Genomic DNA, 17,857 nt, shown 5'->3' on the forward strand with positions numbered 1-17,857 from the left:
AAAAAATAGAGGGTTGGGCATGAATGTTAAGAGAGTTCTGTATGAGAAAGGGATTGTACCAACTGTGATGTATGGATCGGAGTTGTGGGGAATGAAAGTGACGGAGAGACAGAAATTGAATGTGTTTGAGATGAAGTGTCTAAGGAGTATGGCTGGAGTATCTCGGGTAGATAGGGTTAGGAACGAAGTAGTGAGGGTGAGAATGGGTGTAAGAAATGAGTTAGCAGCTAGAGTGGATATGAATGTGTTGAGGTGGTTTGGCCATGTTGAGAGAATGGAAAATGGCTGTCTGTAAAGGTGATGAATGCAAGAGTTAATGGGAGAAGTACAAGAGGAAGGCCAAGGTTGGGTGGATGGATGGAGTGAAGAAAGCTCTGGGTGATAGGAGGATAGATGTGAGAGAGGCAAGAGAGCGTGCTAGAAATAGGAATGAATTGTGAGCGATTGTGACACAGTTCCGGTAGGCTCTGCTGCTTCCTCTGGTGCCTTGGATGACCGCGGAGGTAGCAGCAGTAGGGGATTCAGCGTTATGAAGCTTCATCTGTGGTGGATAACGGGGGAGGGTGGGCTGTGACACCCAAGCAGAGTACAAGCCGAACTCAGTTGAGTCCCTTGTCAGGCTGGGAGGAACGTAGAGAGGAGAGGTCCCCTTTTTTGTTTCATTTGTTTAATGTCGGCTAACCCCAAAAATTGGGGGAAGTGCCTTGGTATATGTATGTAATAATAATAATAACGTTTCTTAATAATGAGTTGGTCATAGAGTAACGTTTCCCGAAACAAGAAGAAGAGACACATCTGTCAAGTGTCAACAACGGTCTCTTATCAGCTGTCATTTCATCATAACCAATTTATATCAAGTAACCCAGTTAATAACAAACTAACCCTACATTTTTGCTCTCCAAGAAGATTAAATTTGGGAAAAATAATCAAATGTAGAGACCAAGTTACTAGTTTTATCCTTAATGTGTAGTCGTTGCGCAGCCTAATAAGATTAAAGTAACGTATGGTGACCACTTCATATATTTGGAAAAATGAACAAAACTGCTAAAGTTCGTCATTTGCAAATAATAACTCCTGAGGAAGAATTGGAAAATCTTAGAAATGAAGTAAGTAGCTATGGCTGTGATCATCATTGCTTTACTTAATCTTTTCTATAAGAAAAAGTAGTTTTTTCCTAGGTTATATTGCCCTGTAATACACTACAGTAATACCAAATCCTATTTCATTAAGTGCTATTTGCAGTAAAAATAAGTGTCATTAAAAAAAAAATGTTTTTCTGTAGGGAAAATCTTTTTCAGTCGGAAAGCTTTTCCCATCTGTAACTACTGTACAATAAAACCCTGTTGTATACATTTATGGTATTCAGCATTTCACGCATTGACAGATAAGGGTCAAAATTTTCTTTTTTCTCCTGTGTCCTTAATGGGGAATAATTTTGGGTAGTGTGTATAATGTTGGGTCACTGATTTTTGTCCTAAAAATACTCGCCTACTCGGCTAATATTTACCGCTTGCAGAACAGAGGAGAAATAATATAATGTTTAATTGCGAGTGTAGCGAGCTATGGCGGAGCAAAGACCAGTAATTGAACAATTACTGTTAATTCATTAACCAACATAGATACAATAAGAGATGGGTAACGATGATAGGAAGGATTTTCATTTTCTATGCGAGCAGCAGGCCTGGTAATCAGACGATCTACACATATCCAAGAATTCAGTGTGGCTAAATATCTTACAGGCTGTATTAGTCCCTAAAAATTAGGTGATAGATCCAAATTAAAAATTACATCTGATATCTAATATATTTATATTTTTGAGAAATATTGCTTTGAATTTGTCTTGTGATGTATGTATGATGATGGCCATGCCCTAGACCTCCCATATTTTCAACCTTATCGCTAAGAATACTGCAGTCTAAGGGGGGATTACAAGAGGTGTCAGCTTTCCCCCCCCCCCCCCCCCCCCCCCGTTAGATAATTAGGTAAGGATATGGCTTGTAAAAGTTGATTTAGGTTAGGTGAGGAAGTTTAAGTTAGATGGTGTTCTTTTATTATTATTATTATTATTATTATTATTATTATTAGCCAAGCTACAACCCTAATTGGAAAAGCAAGAAGCTATAAGCCCACGGGCTCCAACAGGGAAAAATAGCCCGGTGAGGAAAGGAAATAAGGAAATAAGTGATGAGAATAAATTAACAATATATCATTCTGAAAACAGTAACAGCGTCAAAACAGATATGTCCTATATGAACTATTAACAACGTCAAACGTGTTTCTGTCCATTGTTATACAAATTAGGTACAGTGTAGATATGAATTCAGAATTACATAAGATATAGAATGTATTCATATTTTTGAGAAATATTAATTTGAATTAGTCTTATTGGGGTGGGGGGTCATAGATTAATGGGAGGTTCTAAGTTTGTAAGATACTTTTAATTGCTGGGTCATATGTCTCAAATTCCATAATCCCATAAATTACTATTATTTAAATAGGTTACTTAGATTATTATTTAAATATGAGTATATAAATGCGTCTAAATTATTTAAGATTTTATTAGAATTGATTCTAAAGCCACCATATCCTAAATCTTTTGAAAAATGGAGTTAGTCTGATACTCAGATTTTTTGGGTGATTATATTAGCCATTTATTTTCCCTTATATTTATCTTGTGTTTTATGGATTTCTGCCCATCATTGTTGTTACAAAATGCTTGTTTTGGGAGGAGGATCCCAGTTGGAGACGAGATTTATTTAGTTATTAAACCCCAAAACTAGTGTATTTTACTAATCAGAAATGGAAGTTATGGATAAAGCGTATCGTAACCAGTTGGAAAAAAATCATAGAATAGTTCATGTCATTTGTCAGCTACAATCTTGTAAATATGCACTCTAACCTTACCTAACATGGCAGGTTTTTACTTGGGTAGGGAGGAGTTTTTGACCCCTATCTAACCTAACTTAGAGCACCATTAGTCATAGAAGACAGAAATTTGCTCCCTTCTAACTATGCGCATTATGTTTAACCTTGTATGGGGGCTGTCCCATGTCTACCCTTTAGCATTGAATGTGTTAACATATTTCTTACTGTAAGTTTGGGAAGTGTGACTAGAGCATGTAGGCTATGTCAGTTTGTCTTTGAAAGTCTGATTTTTAACTGAGCAAAGAAGTAATTTTTTGGCAGGGAGACCATCACTTCTTAATGACTATAGAGTATCTGGGGTTAGATTCTATATGTAAGAGCTTTGAAATTATTATACTCAGCTCAAGCCCCTCTTACATGCATGGCAGCCATTGTATGTCGTAAAAAGCAGCTGAACTTTATAAACTTCCTGGGGATTAGCATACAAAAGTAAGGAGTTTTAATCGTTCAGATCATTAGGCAATGATTACATTACAGAATATTTCCTATAAACTTTGAAGAATAGCTTATGTGATATACTGTAAACCATAAGGGTAAAAAAGCAAATAGGGCCCTGAACAGGTCAGGCCCTATCAATCTACTTATCCCTATTATAGCCAGATAGGTTTTTGATAATCTCTTAGCTTCCATGTGGAACCAGGTACATTTTTACTGTAGTTCCAAAGTTAAACTTCTCACCTCAGCCAATCCCTCACAGTCCTGGGCTAAAGGGCAAAAGTGCTGTACTTACAGGTAGAGGGACTGGGCTTCTTGATAACGCTCACCACCTGTCATTAACTACCTTATTAACGATTTCAACGGCTGTTCCACCTCATGCTGAAAGCATATTCCCCCTTTTTTCAATATTAAACTTACCCGATAATCATGTAGCTGTCAACTCCGTTGCCCGACAGAATTCTACGGGAGGGATACGCCAGCTATCACTATACTAGAAGGGGGTGTACTCAAAAGCGCCACCTGTGGCCAGGTACTGCAGTACTTCTTGTTGACACCACCTCAATTTTTCCTCTGTCGTGCTTCCGGCAAGACGTTCTGGGATACGCTTATAATTTTGGAGTATTGTTCACGGCTTTTGGTGAAGTATTTCTCTAAGATTTCGGCTTTCGCTATACTGGAAACTTCTCTATTAGCTTAGATAGCTTTTATTTAGTTTTGATTAATGGTTAACGATCTTTTTGCTTGATTTGGAATCCCCCTTGACTTACTCTTTGATTCAAGATGTCTGACCTTTCACAAGCCCCACCCCATAGACGATGTAGGTCTTGTAATAGGCGTATTCCGAAGGCCTCGGTTGATCCTCACACCGCTTGTTCTGACTGTAGGGAAAGACCCTGTCAGTTGGAAGATCGATGTGAGGAATGCGCCGGACTTTCGGAACTTGAATTTGTTCGATTCCTGAAATATTCAACCAAGTTAGAGAGAGAGAGAGTTAGGAGGAGTTCTTCTCGCTCTTCACTTTTTTCCTCACCTCATGATCCTCAACCTTTTCCTCCCCCTGTAGTGGCTACCCCCGAACCTACTATTTGTGCTCAACCTGATATGTACGTGCCATTCAGGCTTTAGGTGACAAAGTGGAATCGGTGGTTAGTGACCATAAGTCTCTTATGGCAGAAGTCAAAGAACTTAAGGTCAAAAGTGCAGTGGGAGGTGATAGTGCCAGTGCTGTGCCAAGTGCTAGTGTCAGTGCGGTGCCAAGTGCTAGTGTCAGTGTCAGTGTGGTGCGTGAGGGTACTTCTGTGCGTGCCAGTCGTCCTCCCAGTCCGGGACCTCTTGCAAGCTCCCAAGCCCAGGGGAGAAGCAATGTCGAAGGGCAAAAGGGTTCGGCAGGCCTTGATCGGCGCACAGAAGTATCCTCGGTGGTTGCGGGCGTGTCTTACAGAGACCGTCACTCCCACCCGCAGACGATTGAGCCCGTCTTTTACTCGTCTGCAGAAGAAATGTCAGGGAGAAAACGCTGGACGCAGGTCTCAAGACCTCTCAAACGCAAAGTCCAGACCTCAAGAGTTCTACAACCTGGTTGCAGTCATTGGATTAGCTCTGACTCTCCGCAGTCATCAAGTGACTGCACACCTCCTAAGAGAGGTAAGGTGATGCCGCAACAGACCTCATCTTCTGTTAAGGCTTTGCCTCAGCAGACCTTAGCGTCTGTCGACCCCAAGATGACTTTGCTGCAGTCCATGCAGTCACAGCTTGCGGTCTTAATGCGTGAGTGTCAGGCTGAGAAGGTTACACCTCCTCCTGCGATCGCTCCGCCTCACCGCAGTCCAGTCTGCCAGGCATACGAAGTTGAGGTTCCTCAGGATACCTTACCACGTACTGAGTTGCCGGTTACCAGCGGTGTGCAGCAACCTCCGCCTTCCTTAAGGCAACCTCAGCAATGGGAGCAGGAGTCTTATGCCTTACTTCCTCCGCTTCCGCTTGCGGTTCCACCAGCGAGGCAACAATCTCTTGAGGTACGACAACCTCTTCCATCCATGAGGCAGCCACCTCAGCACTCGCTGCAGCGACCTCAACCCTCCTCAACTCCTTAGGCTAGCACCTCAGGAACCTCAACTCGCGAGACAAGAATTGCGTTCTGCGCAGCCGCTACCTCAACTCTCGCAGCTCACACCTCAGGAACCTCAACTCGTTCCTCAGGAACCTGCTACTGCGCATCCGCAACCCTTACAGCAAGCGCAACTCTTGAGACAAGAAACTCATGCTAGGAGTCAGCCGCCTCAACCCATGCGCCTACCTTCCTCTACTCTTCTTGACCAGTCTTTGCAGCCTGAACCTCAGGTTTTAACTCAGCAACAGACACTTGAGGATGAAACCACAAGCGTTTATGCACCCGCTTGTTCAGATTCTGCTGTTCAGCATACCACTGTTACATTACCTCTCACTTCGCTACACTCTGGTGATGAGGTTTCTGAGGAGGAAGCTGCGCACCTGGATCCCTCATCAGACGTGGAAGAACCCAAGTCTTCTCCTCTACCCATTGACTTTCGTAAGGTCCTGGCTCTTTTCAGAGAGGTATACCCGGACCATTTTGTTTCTGCTACCCCCCGCTCTCCTCCATCTGAGTTTTCGCTGGGCATGCAACCTGTTAAGTCAACTTATACTAAGCTCGTCTTTGCTAGGTCATCTAAGAGAGCTTTAAGAATATTAGGGGAGTGGTTGCAGTCTAAACAGCAACTAGGGAAGACTTCCTTTATGTTCCCACCTACTAAGCTCACTTCTAAGGCGGGCGTATGGTATGCCACAGGAGAGGAACCAGGCTTGGGAGTCCCTGCCTCTGCCCAGGCTGACTTCTCAAGTTTGGTCGACTCTCCTCGTAGATCAGCAATGAGGCGCTCTAAGGTTTGCTGGACCTTCTCCGATTTAGACCACTTCCTAAAGGGTGTATTTCGTGCCTTTGAGATGTTCAATTTTCTAGACTGGTGCCTGGGGGCCCTGAGCAAGAAGACCTCCCCTGCGGACAAGGACTCGGCCATGCTTTTAATGTCCTGCATGGATAAAGCAACTCGGGATGGGTCTGGCGAGCTTGCTTCAATGTTTGTGTCAGGAGTTCTTAAGAAAAGGGAGCAACTTTGCACCTTTCTTTCTTCCAGCATCACACCTTGTCAAAGGTCTCAACTCCTTTTTGCTCCGCTTTCTAAGTTCTTGTTTCCCGAAGAGCTTATCAAGGATTTGTCTGCGGCCCTGATTCAGAAGGACACTCATGATCTTGTGGCCTCTTCAGCTCGTAAGACTAAGGTTGCTCCCTCAGTTCCCAGGACTTACCGCACCCCAGTGGCTGATACTCCTGCTACAAGGTTTATTCCGCCCTTTCGTGGCAGAGCCCCCAGCCGAGGAAGCTCTCGTCCAGACTCTTCCAGGAGCAGGTCTAGGAAAGGTCCCAAGACTTCAAAAGGCAAACACTGACTCTCCTCCTCTCCAGACAGCAGTAGGAGCCAGACTCAAGACCTTCTGGCAAGCTTGGGAAAGGAGAGGTGCAGACGCCCAGTCTGTCAGGTGGCTAAGGGAGGGTTACAGGATACCATTCTGCCGCAAACCCCCTCTGACCACATCTCCCATCAACCTCTCTCCCAACTACAAGGAAAAGGACAAGAGGCTAGCGTTGCACCAGGAGGTGTCGCTCCTGTTACAGAAGAGGGCAGTGGTTATAGTCCGGGACCATCAATCCCCGGGCTTCTACAACCGTCTCTTTCTGGTGGCCAAGAAGACAGGAGGTTGGAGACCGGTGCTGGACGTCAGCGCGCTCAATGCTTATGTCACCAAGCAGACGTTCACTATGGAGACGACGAAGTCGGTCCTAGCAGCGGTCAGGCAGGAGGACTGGATGGTCTCGTTGGATCTGAAAGACGCTTACTTTCACGTTCCTATTCATCCAGACTCCCAACCTTTCCTGAGATTCGTTTTTGGAAAGGTTGTGTACCAATTCCAAGCCCTGTGTTTTGGCCTAAGCACAGCTCCTATGGTGTTTACGCATCTGATGAGGAATATTGCAAAATTCCTCCACTTATCGGACATCAGAGCCTCCCTTTATTTAGACGACTGGCTGTTGAGAGCCTCCACGAGTCGTCGCTGTCTGGAGAGTCTCAACTGGACTTTGGACTTGATCAAGGAACTGGGTCTGTTAGTCAACTTAGTAAAGTCCCAGCTCATTCCCTCCCAATCCATAGTTTACCTGGGAATGGAGATTCGGAGTCAGGATTTTCGGGCTTTTCCATCGGCCCCAAGGATAAGCCAAGCCCTAGATTGCATCCTGAGCATGCTGAAGAGGAACAGTTGCTCAGTGAGACAGTGGATGAGTCTCACAGGGACCCTGTCATCGTAAGCCCTGTTCGTCGAGTTAGGGAGACTCCACCTCCGCCCTCTCCAATTCCATCTAGCAGCTCATTGGGACAAGGATTTGACGCTCGAAGCAGTCTCTATCCCTGTCACCAAAGAGATGAAGACCACTCTCTTGTGGTGGAAGACCAACCTCCTTCTCAAGGAGGGCCTATCGTTAGCGATTCAGACCCCCAATCTTCATCTCTTCTCGGATGCATCAGACTCGGGCTGGGGCGCGACCTTGAACGGACAGGAATGCTCGGGAACGTGGAACAGGGAACAGGAAACGCTCCACATCAACTGCAAGGAGCTACTGGCAGTTCATTTGGCCCTTATGAACTTCAAGTCCCTCCTGCTAGGCAAGGTGGTGGAGGTGAACTCCGACAACACCACAGCCTTGGCTTACATCTCCAAGCAGGGAGGGACCCATTCGAGGAACCTGTACGAGATAGCAAGGGACCTCCTCATTTGGTCAAGAAGTCTAAACCTCACTCTAGTAACGAGGTTCATTCAGGGCAACATGAACGTCTCAGCAGATCGCCTAAGCAGAAAAGATCAAGTCATCCCCACGGAATGGACCCTTCACAAGAGCGTGTGCAACAGACTTTGGGCCTTGTGGGGTCAGCCTACGATAGATCTGTTTGCCACCTCCATGACCAAGAGACTTCCTTTGTTCTGTTCCCCAGTTCCAGACCCAGCAGCAGTTCATGTGGATGCTTTTCTGCTGAATTGGTCCCATCTCGACCTTTACGCATTCCCACCGTTCAAGATCATCAACAGAGTCATTCAGAAGTTCGTCTCGCACGAAGGGACACGGCTGACGCTGGTTGCTCCCCTTTGGCCTGCAAGAGAATGGTTCACAGAGGTACTACAATGGCTGGTCGACGTCCCCAGGACTCTCCCTCTAAGAGTGGACCTTCTACGTCAACCTCACGTAGACAAGGTGCACCCAAACCTCCACGCTCTTCGTCTGACTGCCTTCAGACTGTCGAAAGATTCGCTAGAGCTAGAGGCTTTTCGAAGGAGGCAGCCAGTGCGATTGCCAGAGCAAGGAGGGTTTCCACTCGTAGAGTCTACCAATCCAAGTGGGAAGTCTTCCGAAGCTGGTGTAGAGCCAATGCAGTTTCCTCTACCAATACCTCTGTAACCCAAATAGCTGACTTCCTATTACATCTAAGGAATGAGAGATCCCTTTCGGCTCCTACGATTAAAGGGTACAGAAGTATGTTGGCTTCAGTTCTCCGCCACAGAGGTTTGGACCTTTCTTCCAACAAGGACCTTCAAGACATCCTTAAGTCTTTTGAGACTTCTAAAGAACGTCGTTTACCCACTCCAGGCTGGAATCTAGACGTAGTCTTAAGGTTCCTTATGTCTCCTAGGTTCGAACCTCTCCAGTCAGCTTCCTTCAAGGACCTTACCCTCAAGACTCTTTTCCTCGTCTGCCTGGCAACAGCTAAAAGAGTCAGTGAGGTTCATGCCTTCAGCAAGAACATTGGGTTCACATCCGAATCTGCAACATGTTCTTTACAGCTCGGATTTTTAGCTAAGAATGAACTTCCTTCACGTCCTTGGCCTAGATCGTTTGAAATTCCTAGCCTTTCCAACATGGTAGGTAACGAGCTAGAAAGAGTTCTTTGCCCTGTCAGAGCTCTGAAATATTATCTTAATAGGTCAAAACCTATACGAGGACAGTCAGAAGCCTTATGGTGTGCAATCAAGAAACCTTCGATGCCCATGTCCAAAAACGGAGTTTCGTATTATATAAGGCTTCTGATTAGAGAAGCCCATTCTCACATGAAGGATGAAGACCTTGCTTTGCTGAAGGTAAGGACCCACGAAGTGAGAGCCGTAGCCACTTCGATGGCCTTTAATAAGAACCGTTCTCTGCAGAGCATTATGGATGCAACTTATTGGAGGAGCAAGTCAGTGTTTGCATCATTTTATCTTAAAGATGTCCAGTCTCTTTACGAGAACTGCTACACCCTGGGACCATTCGTAGCAGCGAGTGCAGTAGTAGGTGAGGGCTCAGCCACTACATTCCCTTAATCCCATAACCTTTTTTAACCTTTCTCTTGAATGCTTTTATTGTTGTTTTTTGGGTTGTTACGGTAGGCTAAGAAGCCTTCCGCATCCTTTTGATTTGGCGGGTGGTCAATTCATTCTTGAGAAGCGCCTGGGTTAGAGGTTGTGTAGAGGTCCTTTAGTATGGGTTGCAGCCCTGTATACTTTAGCACCTTAGAGTTGATTCAGCCTCCTAAGAGGAACGCTGCGCTCAGTAAGGAAGACGAACTTAATAAAGGCAGAGTAACGGTTCAAGTCGACTTCCTTACCAGGTACTTATTATTTCATTGTTATTCTGAAATAACTGATTATATGAAATACGGGATACTTAGCTATCCTTTAGTCATGTACACTGGTTTTCACCCACCCCCCTGGGTGTGAATCAGCTACATGATTATCGGGTAAGTTTAATATTGAAAAATGTTATTTTCATTAGTAAAATAAATTTTTGAATATACTTACCCGATAATCATGATTTAATTGACCCACCCTTCCTCCCCATAGAGAACCAGTGGACCGAGGAAAAATTGAGGTGGTGTCAACAAGAAGTACTGCAGTACCTGGCCACAGGTGGCGCTGGTGAGTACACCCCCTTCTAGTATAGTGATAGCTGGCGTATCCCTCCCGTAGAATTCTGTCGGGCAACGGAGTTGACAGCTACATGATTATCGGGTAAGTATATTCAAAAATTTATTTTACTAATGAAAATAACATATTTAAAGGACTCTGGTTTATATAGCTAGGAAAAATAAAGATTACTTTAAAGTTTGTATTTACCATGCTTTTCTATGTAATTAGACCTTCTTAACTGATTGAATTCTTTTTATATCTAGAGGTTTATACTGGCAGATTACCTAGTCTTCACCACAAACTTAAAGTATAAATCCTGGATTTTAAGGGAAAGTTGTAAAATATTTTGAATATGTTCAGATGTACCCAGCATAATATTGAAGTGTTCCGTAATTACGTTATTATGAACTTTCAATATGTTTGTTCTGGCCCTCTAGGTTGGTGTATTGCAAAGGACCGTTGAAAGCAAAAGTGCTGCTGTTGCCATCCTTCGGACAGAACTTCAGGAATGTCAAAAAGAGCGTGATAAGTTTCGTACTCTAGCAGAAGATGAGACACTGCACCGGTCTTCAAAATCCTCTGTCTCAAAGGTAATTGATAAATACAGTACAGTACTGCTCTAAGGTCTCAGTTTAGGGTTTAGACTCCAAAGGCTTTGGAGTACAGTATTGGTGCCAAATTTTAGAGTCTTATAGTTTGTGAATTGTAAATAACTTATGACTTCTATATATGTATGTAATAATTTAATGCTTAGGAACTCATATGCAAGCCCGTATTCTGATTTTGTAATTTATATGTATAATTCATGTACCTACATATAGACAATTATTTTTCAGCATAGTTGTTCCAACACCTAATACAGGACCCTTTTGCTCTTTACTATGGATAAGTATTATACAAACCCTTTTGCCAGATCGGTTATACAGGGACTTCCACACTTCATCAGGATAAGTCTCTTATTAAAGCTCAAAGATTTGTACAGTATTAGGTATGGCATAAAAATGGAATTGAATGGTTTAGCGATTGATTATTTTCTTCCATCTTCCTTCAATAGAGCAGCCTGGCCAAGTATGTGCAGGATTGAAAAGCATAATAGTGAATGACACAACAGAATATCTTCGAACGTAGGCTTAAGAAAAAGCAATGCCTTCTGTTGCTATTTGTTCCTACACTAAATACAAACCCTCACTCTTTACTATAGGAGATATTCTAGCGCGAGCTGGAAAATACGGCAGAAAACCTTAACAAGGTCGTTAACCACCGGGCCAGTAGTTATCCCCCTGTTGGGGGTGGGGGACTGCCGGCCGGTAGCTACTGAGTACCTTCAATCGAATTCTAGCCATCGCAATGGTAACACCCTGCTCCCGCTTTTGTTTGACTGGCAGACTAGCCTTTCTTTAAGTGTGTTTTTTTTTTTTTCATTAAATTTTTCTTTTTTCTCTTTAATTAGATGTGATGTCCTCTAATTTGAGAAAGTGTCCCGGGACTCCTCCAAAATCTTGTGGCACATATATGTCACCACCGGAGGTGGATCCTCATTCCCTATGCCCTTCATGCAGAGGTCATAGGTGTACTGAAGACTCCCCCTGCCAAGTATGTAAGGAATGGTCGCCTACGCCGTGGGATAAGTTCATGAAGAGGAAGAAGAAATACAAGAAGGATTTGTTACCTCCAGGTTCGTCGTCGAAAGGTAAGGAGTCTCGGGCCTCTTCCTCTGCCCCTTGAACTCTTCCTTCAGACTCTTCCTTGCCTCCTTCCTCCGGGGGGAAGTCAAGGAAGAGCGGCACCATTGACTTAACACCCATTCCCCCTGGGCAGGCGAATCAAGTTGCCCCCCCCCAGTGGGATAGTTTTGTCCATCATTGGAAATAATTCTATTACTGCTTCTATTCCAGATAACGTGCGAGCGGTATGGCCTGCCCTTGGACTGCCTGGTTCTCCTTTGGTGGAGGTGTGGAACCAGTTCCTCGTAGGCACAGTTTTACCTCAGGTCCCTTCTGTTTTGGAACCCTCGGGAGTTCTGGACCTCGCTGATATCCCATCGGCGGCCCCTGAAGTGTCAGCGGAGGTAATAACGTCAGATCCTGCAGAGCCTACTTCGCTCCTCGCTTGTATTACGACGAAACAACGTCGTAAGCGTGATCATTGTGATTCCCCCTCCTCCTCCTCGTCGTATTCGTCCTCCTTAGAGAATAGGAGAGAGAGAGAGAGAAGAGGAAAAGGAGAGCTTGCTCTCCTTTGCCAAGACGTTCTCGTCGGAGAGAGAGGCGATATAGGAAGAGACGTCATCGTTCTCATTCTTCCTCGCCTTCTATCTCTTCACAAAATGTCTCGCCAGTACACGATAAGCGCTCTCGTCACAAACATTGGAGGAATACTTCCTCGCGCTATCGTTCGGCTTCGCAATCGTCTTCCTCTCGCGGGGAATCATCTAGGCACTATAAGAAGAGCTCTACGAGACGATCGCACTCTTCTTCACGAGAGAGTTCTCTCAAGTGCAATAAGCGCTCCCGTTGGGGCGAGGTTAAATCTGATCGTCCCCAGAGCGCAACCAAGGGAAGAAAACTCTCTGAGTGCGATTCCTCTCTTTCACATTCCTTCGCGAGGAGCTCAGCTCGCGCTGAGAAGGCGAGAGAGAACACTTCTTCTTGCAGTCGCTTAGTATCATCAGAGAGAGAGCGCTCCCGTACGTCAAACTTCCGAGCGCGCAAGTCTCCGGAAATATCCGCGCGAGGTCATTCTCCACGCCCTCACGTTTCAGACAGAACAGCACCCATTCCCGTACTTTCTAATGAATTACGAAATATGGGCTTCGCGAGAACTTTGGAAAAGCCACTGGGGTTCAGCCCTTCTCCTCTTCGGCTGAGGACAGAGGTGAAAGGCCAGGCCGCCGATCAATGCATTCTCTTATTGAGACAGTACCGTTAATTCGGTTGCCTTCGTCTAAACCTTCAAATTCCAGGCAGGATCTTGCGCACGCGGTGCCATCAACCAGCGCTCGGCCTTCCTCTGGATTGTTGGCAATGGAGTATGTTACCTCGCCGTTACCTTCAGACATTCGGGCTTCTACCGCCTTCCCTCACAAGGAATTAGTGCGACCTAAAGATTCTTCAGAGGAACTACCATCAAAAGACTTAGAGTCCGCCTATCTGAGGGCTCTAAGAACGATGTGTAATATCTCAGGTCTCGGAGATTTACACCTGTCGCCTCGTCATACCGACGCTCCAGCTTTAGACAGACTATGTCGTCCTCCACCTAACCCTAAGACCAGAATCGAACTTCCCTGGTCTATTCACACTGCAGGCCGTCTGAGGAAGGTCTCGCAGGCGGTCTCGGGAGAAACGAATTCCTTGAAGCCTCAAGGGTCCCATAAGATGCTGCAGTTTCCTTTTTCGAGGCAAAGGTGTTTTTACAAGGTCAGAGACCCCAACCCTTCGCCTCTGACTCTTAATCCCCTCACAGCAAGGCTTACACCTGGCTGCTCTGCAGAGAGACACTCTTTCCTTCCAGTTTCCTTTACCGCAGCAGAAGCCTCGACAATGGAAGCAGCGTCAATGTCTCTTCTAGGGGCACTATCCTGGTTTGACACATGGTCTGGCACAGTGGGCTACCTTGCAAGTCACGAAGACTTTTCAAACCAAAATTCCATGCAGTCTCTGCAGGAAGTCCTGGCTACTAGGGCCAATACAATGGACTTTCTAACTGCTACGATTACAACGATGTGGGGCAACTGGATTCTCAAAAGGAGGGAATCGGTAGTCTCCAGACTGCATAGGAGCATCAGAAAATCTGAGAAATCTGATTTGAGGAACTCTGATCTCCTATAAATTCTCCTCCTCTCTAGACAAGCAGTCTCCTCCACCTTAGAGACTTGGAGGAAGGAGACGCAGGACACTGCAATGCAAAAGGCTGCTTCCTTTCGTCCAATGCAACATCAGCCAACTCCACAACCCAAGGCAACAACCGCATCTCAACTGCCAGCCAAGAACCCCAGCCGCCCCTTTTTTTACACCCAAACCTATGGGCAGAGGAAAGTTGGCTCCTCCTAAGGCTAACGGCAGAGGGAGGAACCCTAGACAGAAATAGGGTCTCGACTCCCCCCTCGCAATGCGTAGGGGGCTGCCTGCAGGGGAGTTGGAGGAGTTGGAAAGCTATGGGGGCCATGCAATGGACCATAATGGTGCCTCGTTGGGGATACCGCATCCCCTTCATAGACTCTCCTCCTCCTCTAGCCCCCCACCCCCCCCAATCTCGTTCTCCCAGGTTCCTTGGGATCCCGGGAGACAGCAAGCCCTAGCTCGGGAGATATAGAGCATGCTTCTAAAATACGCCATTCAAGTGGTCTCCGATTGTTCCCCGGGGTTTTTCAGTCGCCTCTTTCTGGTAGAGAAAGCCTCGGGAGGTTGGAGACCAGTAATAGATCTTTCGACTCTGAACCAGTTCGTGAAGCAGACTCCATTCAAAATGGAGACAGCGGCTTCCGTCACCCAAGCAGTACGGCCAGGAGACTTCATGGCATCTCTAGACTTGAGAGATGCTTATTTCCAAGTGCCAATCCATTGCACATCTCGGAAACTCCTACGCTTCCTGGCTCAGGGTCAAATCTTCAAGTTCAAAGTCCTGTGCTTCGGCCTCTCGACTGCCCCACAGGTCTTTACGAAGATCTTGGAACTTGTATTTAATTCGTCTGCTAAGATATCTGGACGATTGGCTACTCCAGGCCTCGTCCAAGGAGCTAGCTCTGGATCATCTGAGAAGAATTCTGAGTCTTTGCAAGAATCTGGGATCCTTGTAAACGCAGAGAAGTCTTGCTTAACTCCGACCCAAGTCTTGAACTATCTGGGTATGACCATCAACACCCAGGCAGGGAGAGTGTTTCCGTCGGAAGACAGGCTTCGGAGACTGGATCAGTCCATTACCCATCTCTTGTCTCCACTACCACCTTCAGCCAAGTCGTGGCAGTGTCTTCTGGGCCATCTTGCCTCTTTGGAGAAACTAGTTCCAGGTGGGAGATCGAGAATCAGAAGTCTCCAGTGGCATCTGAAGACCCATTGGTCTCAAAAGTCAGATTCCTCATTCTTGGCAGTGGAGGTCCCAAGTCTGGTGCTACAAGATCTTCATTGGTGCTCGACCAGAGAGAACACCCAAAAGGGCATTCCCCTCCAAAACCCGAGTCCGAAGTTAAAACTCTTTTCGGACGCGTCACTATGGGGATGGGGTTCCCACCTAAGCCCCAAATTAGCATCAGGAGTTTGGTCTCCGGTAGAGAAGTCTCTCCATATAAACCACCTAGAATTATTAGCTGCCTGGAAAGGCCTAAAATTCTTTGTAGAAGATCTACACGGACGAGAGGTGGTTCTGATGAGCAACAACTCCACAGCCGTCTCGTACATCAACAAACAAGGGGGTACTCTGGCAAGAGACCTCTGCCTGTTAGCAGTCCAGATCTGCCAGTGGGCAGAAAGCCACAACATTTCTCTTTCAGCCAGGTTTATTCCAGGCCGGAGAAACATCGTGGTGGATCAGCGAAGCAGGCATCACCAAGTGCTGAGTGGAGAATGGTCTGGATCCTCAAGTAGCGAAGACAGTAATAGCTTTGTGGGGTTTACCCACAATAGATCTGTTCGCCACCTCTCTGAATGCGAAGCTTCCCCGCTACAGGTCCCCAGTTCCTGACCATCAGGCAGCAATCCTGGACGCCCTCCAACACTCCTGGGACAACCTGGGTGCTTATGCCTTCCCTCCCTTTTGCCTGCTCAGAAAGGTGATCAACAAAATCAGGATTTCTCAGGACTGCAAGCTAACTCTAATAGCTCCGACTTGGCCACGCAGAGAGTGGTACGCAGATCTCCTTTCCCTGCTGGTTCAAGTGCCGAGGTTCCTGCCTCCAGAACCCCGTCTGTTGACGCAGCCACACAGTGGTATCCCCCACGGAAGAATCCACTTCCTGAAACTTCACACCTGGAGGCTGTCCAGTCTCTCCTCAGAAGCAGAGGCTTTTCAGGAAAGGTGGCTGAACACATGTCCAGGCACCTGTGCCAATCTTCCTCAAACCTCTAACAAGCAAGGCTTCCTAGTTTACCTCAGGGAGGAGAAACTCCTTTCAGTCTCGGCAATTAAGGGCTATCGTTCGGCCTTAAGCCTCATCTGCAGACTGAGAGGAGTTGACCTTTCCACCTCAGAAGATATCACCTTGTTGATTCGAGGTTTTGAGAGATGTTGCCCCCTAGTGGAGATTAGACCACCACCTTGGGACGTGTCCCTGGTCTTACGCTCCTTAAAGGGGCCTCCATATGAGCTCTTAAATAAGGCATCTGATTTCTTCCATACCCTTAAGACCGTCTTCCTAGTAGCTCTGGCCTCGGCAAAAAGGGTTAGTGAACTTCACGGTCTATCCTTCGAAGTCACCCATACTAGAGGATGGGAAGTCTCTCTCAACTCCGTGCTAAGTTTTGTGGCCAAAACCCAGAATCCTTCATCTGCCGATGAGAGGTTTAGAGAATTTCAATTTTCCAGCCTCAATAGGGCAACTCAGGATACTGACCAATTGCTACTGTGCCCGGTCAGGGCGCTAAGGAAATACCTGAAACGCACCAGACCTTTCAGACCATGCCTCCGTCATCTCTTCCTCAGTACCAGCAAGGTTAATAAGAGAATCTCTCGCAACACCATCTCTTTCTGGCTCAAGAAAGTTATTGCGAGAGCCATTCACGGAGACCCTGAGGCAGCTCAACCCAAAGGAGTAGCTGCCTCGCTGGCATTTAAGAAGAATTTCTCAGTCTCCCAAGTCTTAAGAGCTGGAGTCTGGAAGTGCCAATCTACATTCACCACTCACTATTTATCAGATGTAATTATGTAGTGGTTTGCGGACTGTGGCCAGAGTTAGCACCCGAACTGCCTAGTGTCCGAATGCCGACCAAAACCCGACGTTCACTACACAAAAAATATACAACAGTGGAATACCCAAAAACCTGAGTAACAGTTCAACAGACCGGAGTACTGGGCACCACCCCTTGATTTATACTGGGCAAGGGGACCCAGCTAGAACCTGACTTACCCGTTTGCTTCTCCTCCCTTTTACTTGCTGATCATAAGTACAAGTATAAGAACATTAGGTGAAAGGAAATATTGTTTAATTAATTACGGGACACAGTGTGGGAGGAAAGAATTATGATAAGTTACGGTACTTAAGTGATCTTAAAAAACAGTGGCTGGGGAAGGGGGGCACATTGGTGTAGGAACAGGAATGATATGCAGTGTTCATAAAACAAGAAAATAAAATTTATTTGTACAAAACTGTTAGGGTTATGTTAGCATGGACCCATCAATCCAAATAGAAAATTAAAGACAAAATTAGCATTCCTTAACGTCAAACTTCAGCAACAGGGTAACAGTGATAAACAAACAGGAAATTTTCTTCCCCCAGGTGGGACACTCATAAGTGTACCTATATAGGCCAAGTCTAAACCAAGGCACACCTAACCGT

At 45.9% G+C, this 17,857-nt stretch overlaps 1 protein-coding gene across 2 annotated transcripts in view; it reads left to right on the plus strand.

Moving 5' to 3' along the window:
- Positions 1-697: 697 nt before the first annotated feature.
- The window catches only part of LOC137649928 (putative leucine-rich repeat-containing protein DDB_G0290503), a 51,183-nt gene continuing 34,023 nt past the window's right edge, over positions 698-17,857 (plus strand). The window contains exons 1-2 of one of the 2 annotated variants that reach the window (XM_068382873.1): positions 698-1,106; positions 10,809-10,961. In XM_068382873.1, coding sequence (XP_068238974.1) covers positions 1,032-1,106; positions 10,809-10,961 — 228 coding nt within the window. In that variant the 5' untranslated portion in view covers positions 698-1,031. The remainder of the gene's footprint in view (positions 1,107-10,808; positions 10,962-17,857) is intronic. The other variant, XM_068382872.1, reaches the window with a different exon arrangement.

The sequence above is a fragment of the Palaemon carinicauda genome, chromosome 11 (genome assembly GCF_036898095.1).
Source record: "Palaemon carinicauda isolate YSFRI2023 chromosome 11, ASM3689809v2, whole genome shotgun sequence".
In the NCBI taxonomy this organism is placed as follows: Eukaryota; Metazoa; Arthropoda; class Malacostraca; order Decapoda; family Palaemonidae; genus Palaemon; species Palaemon carinicauda.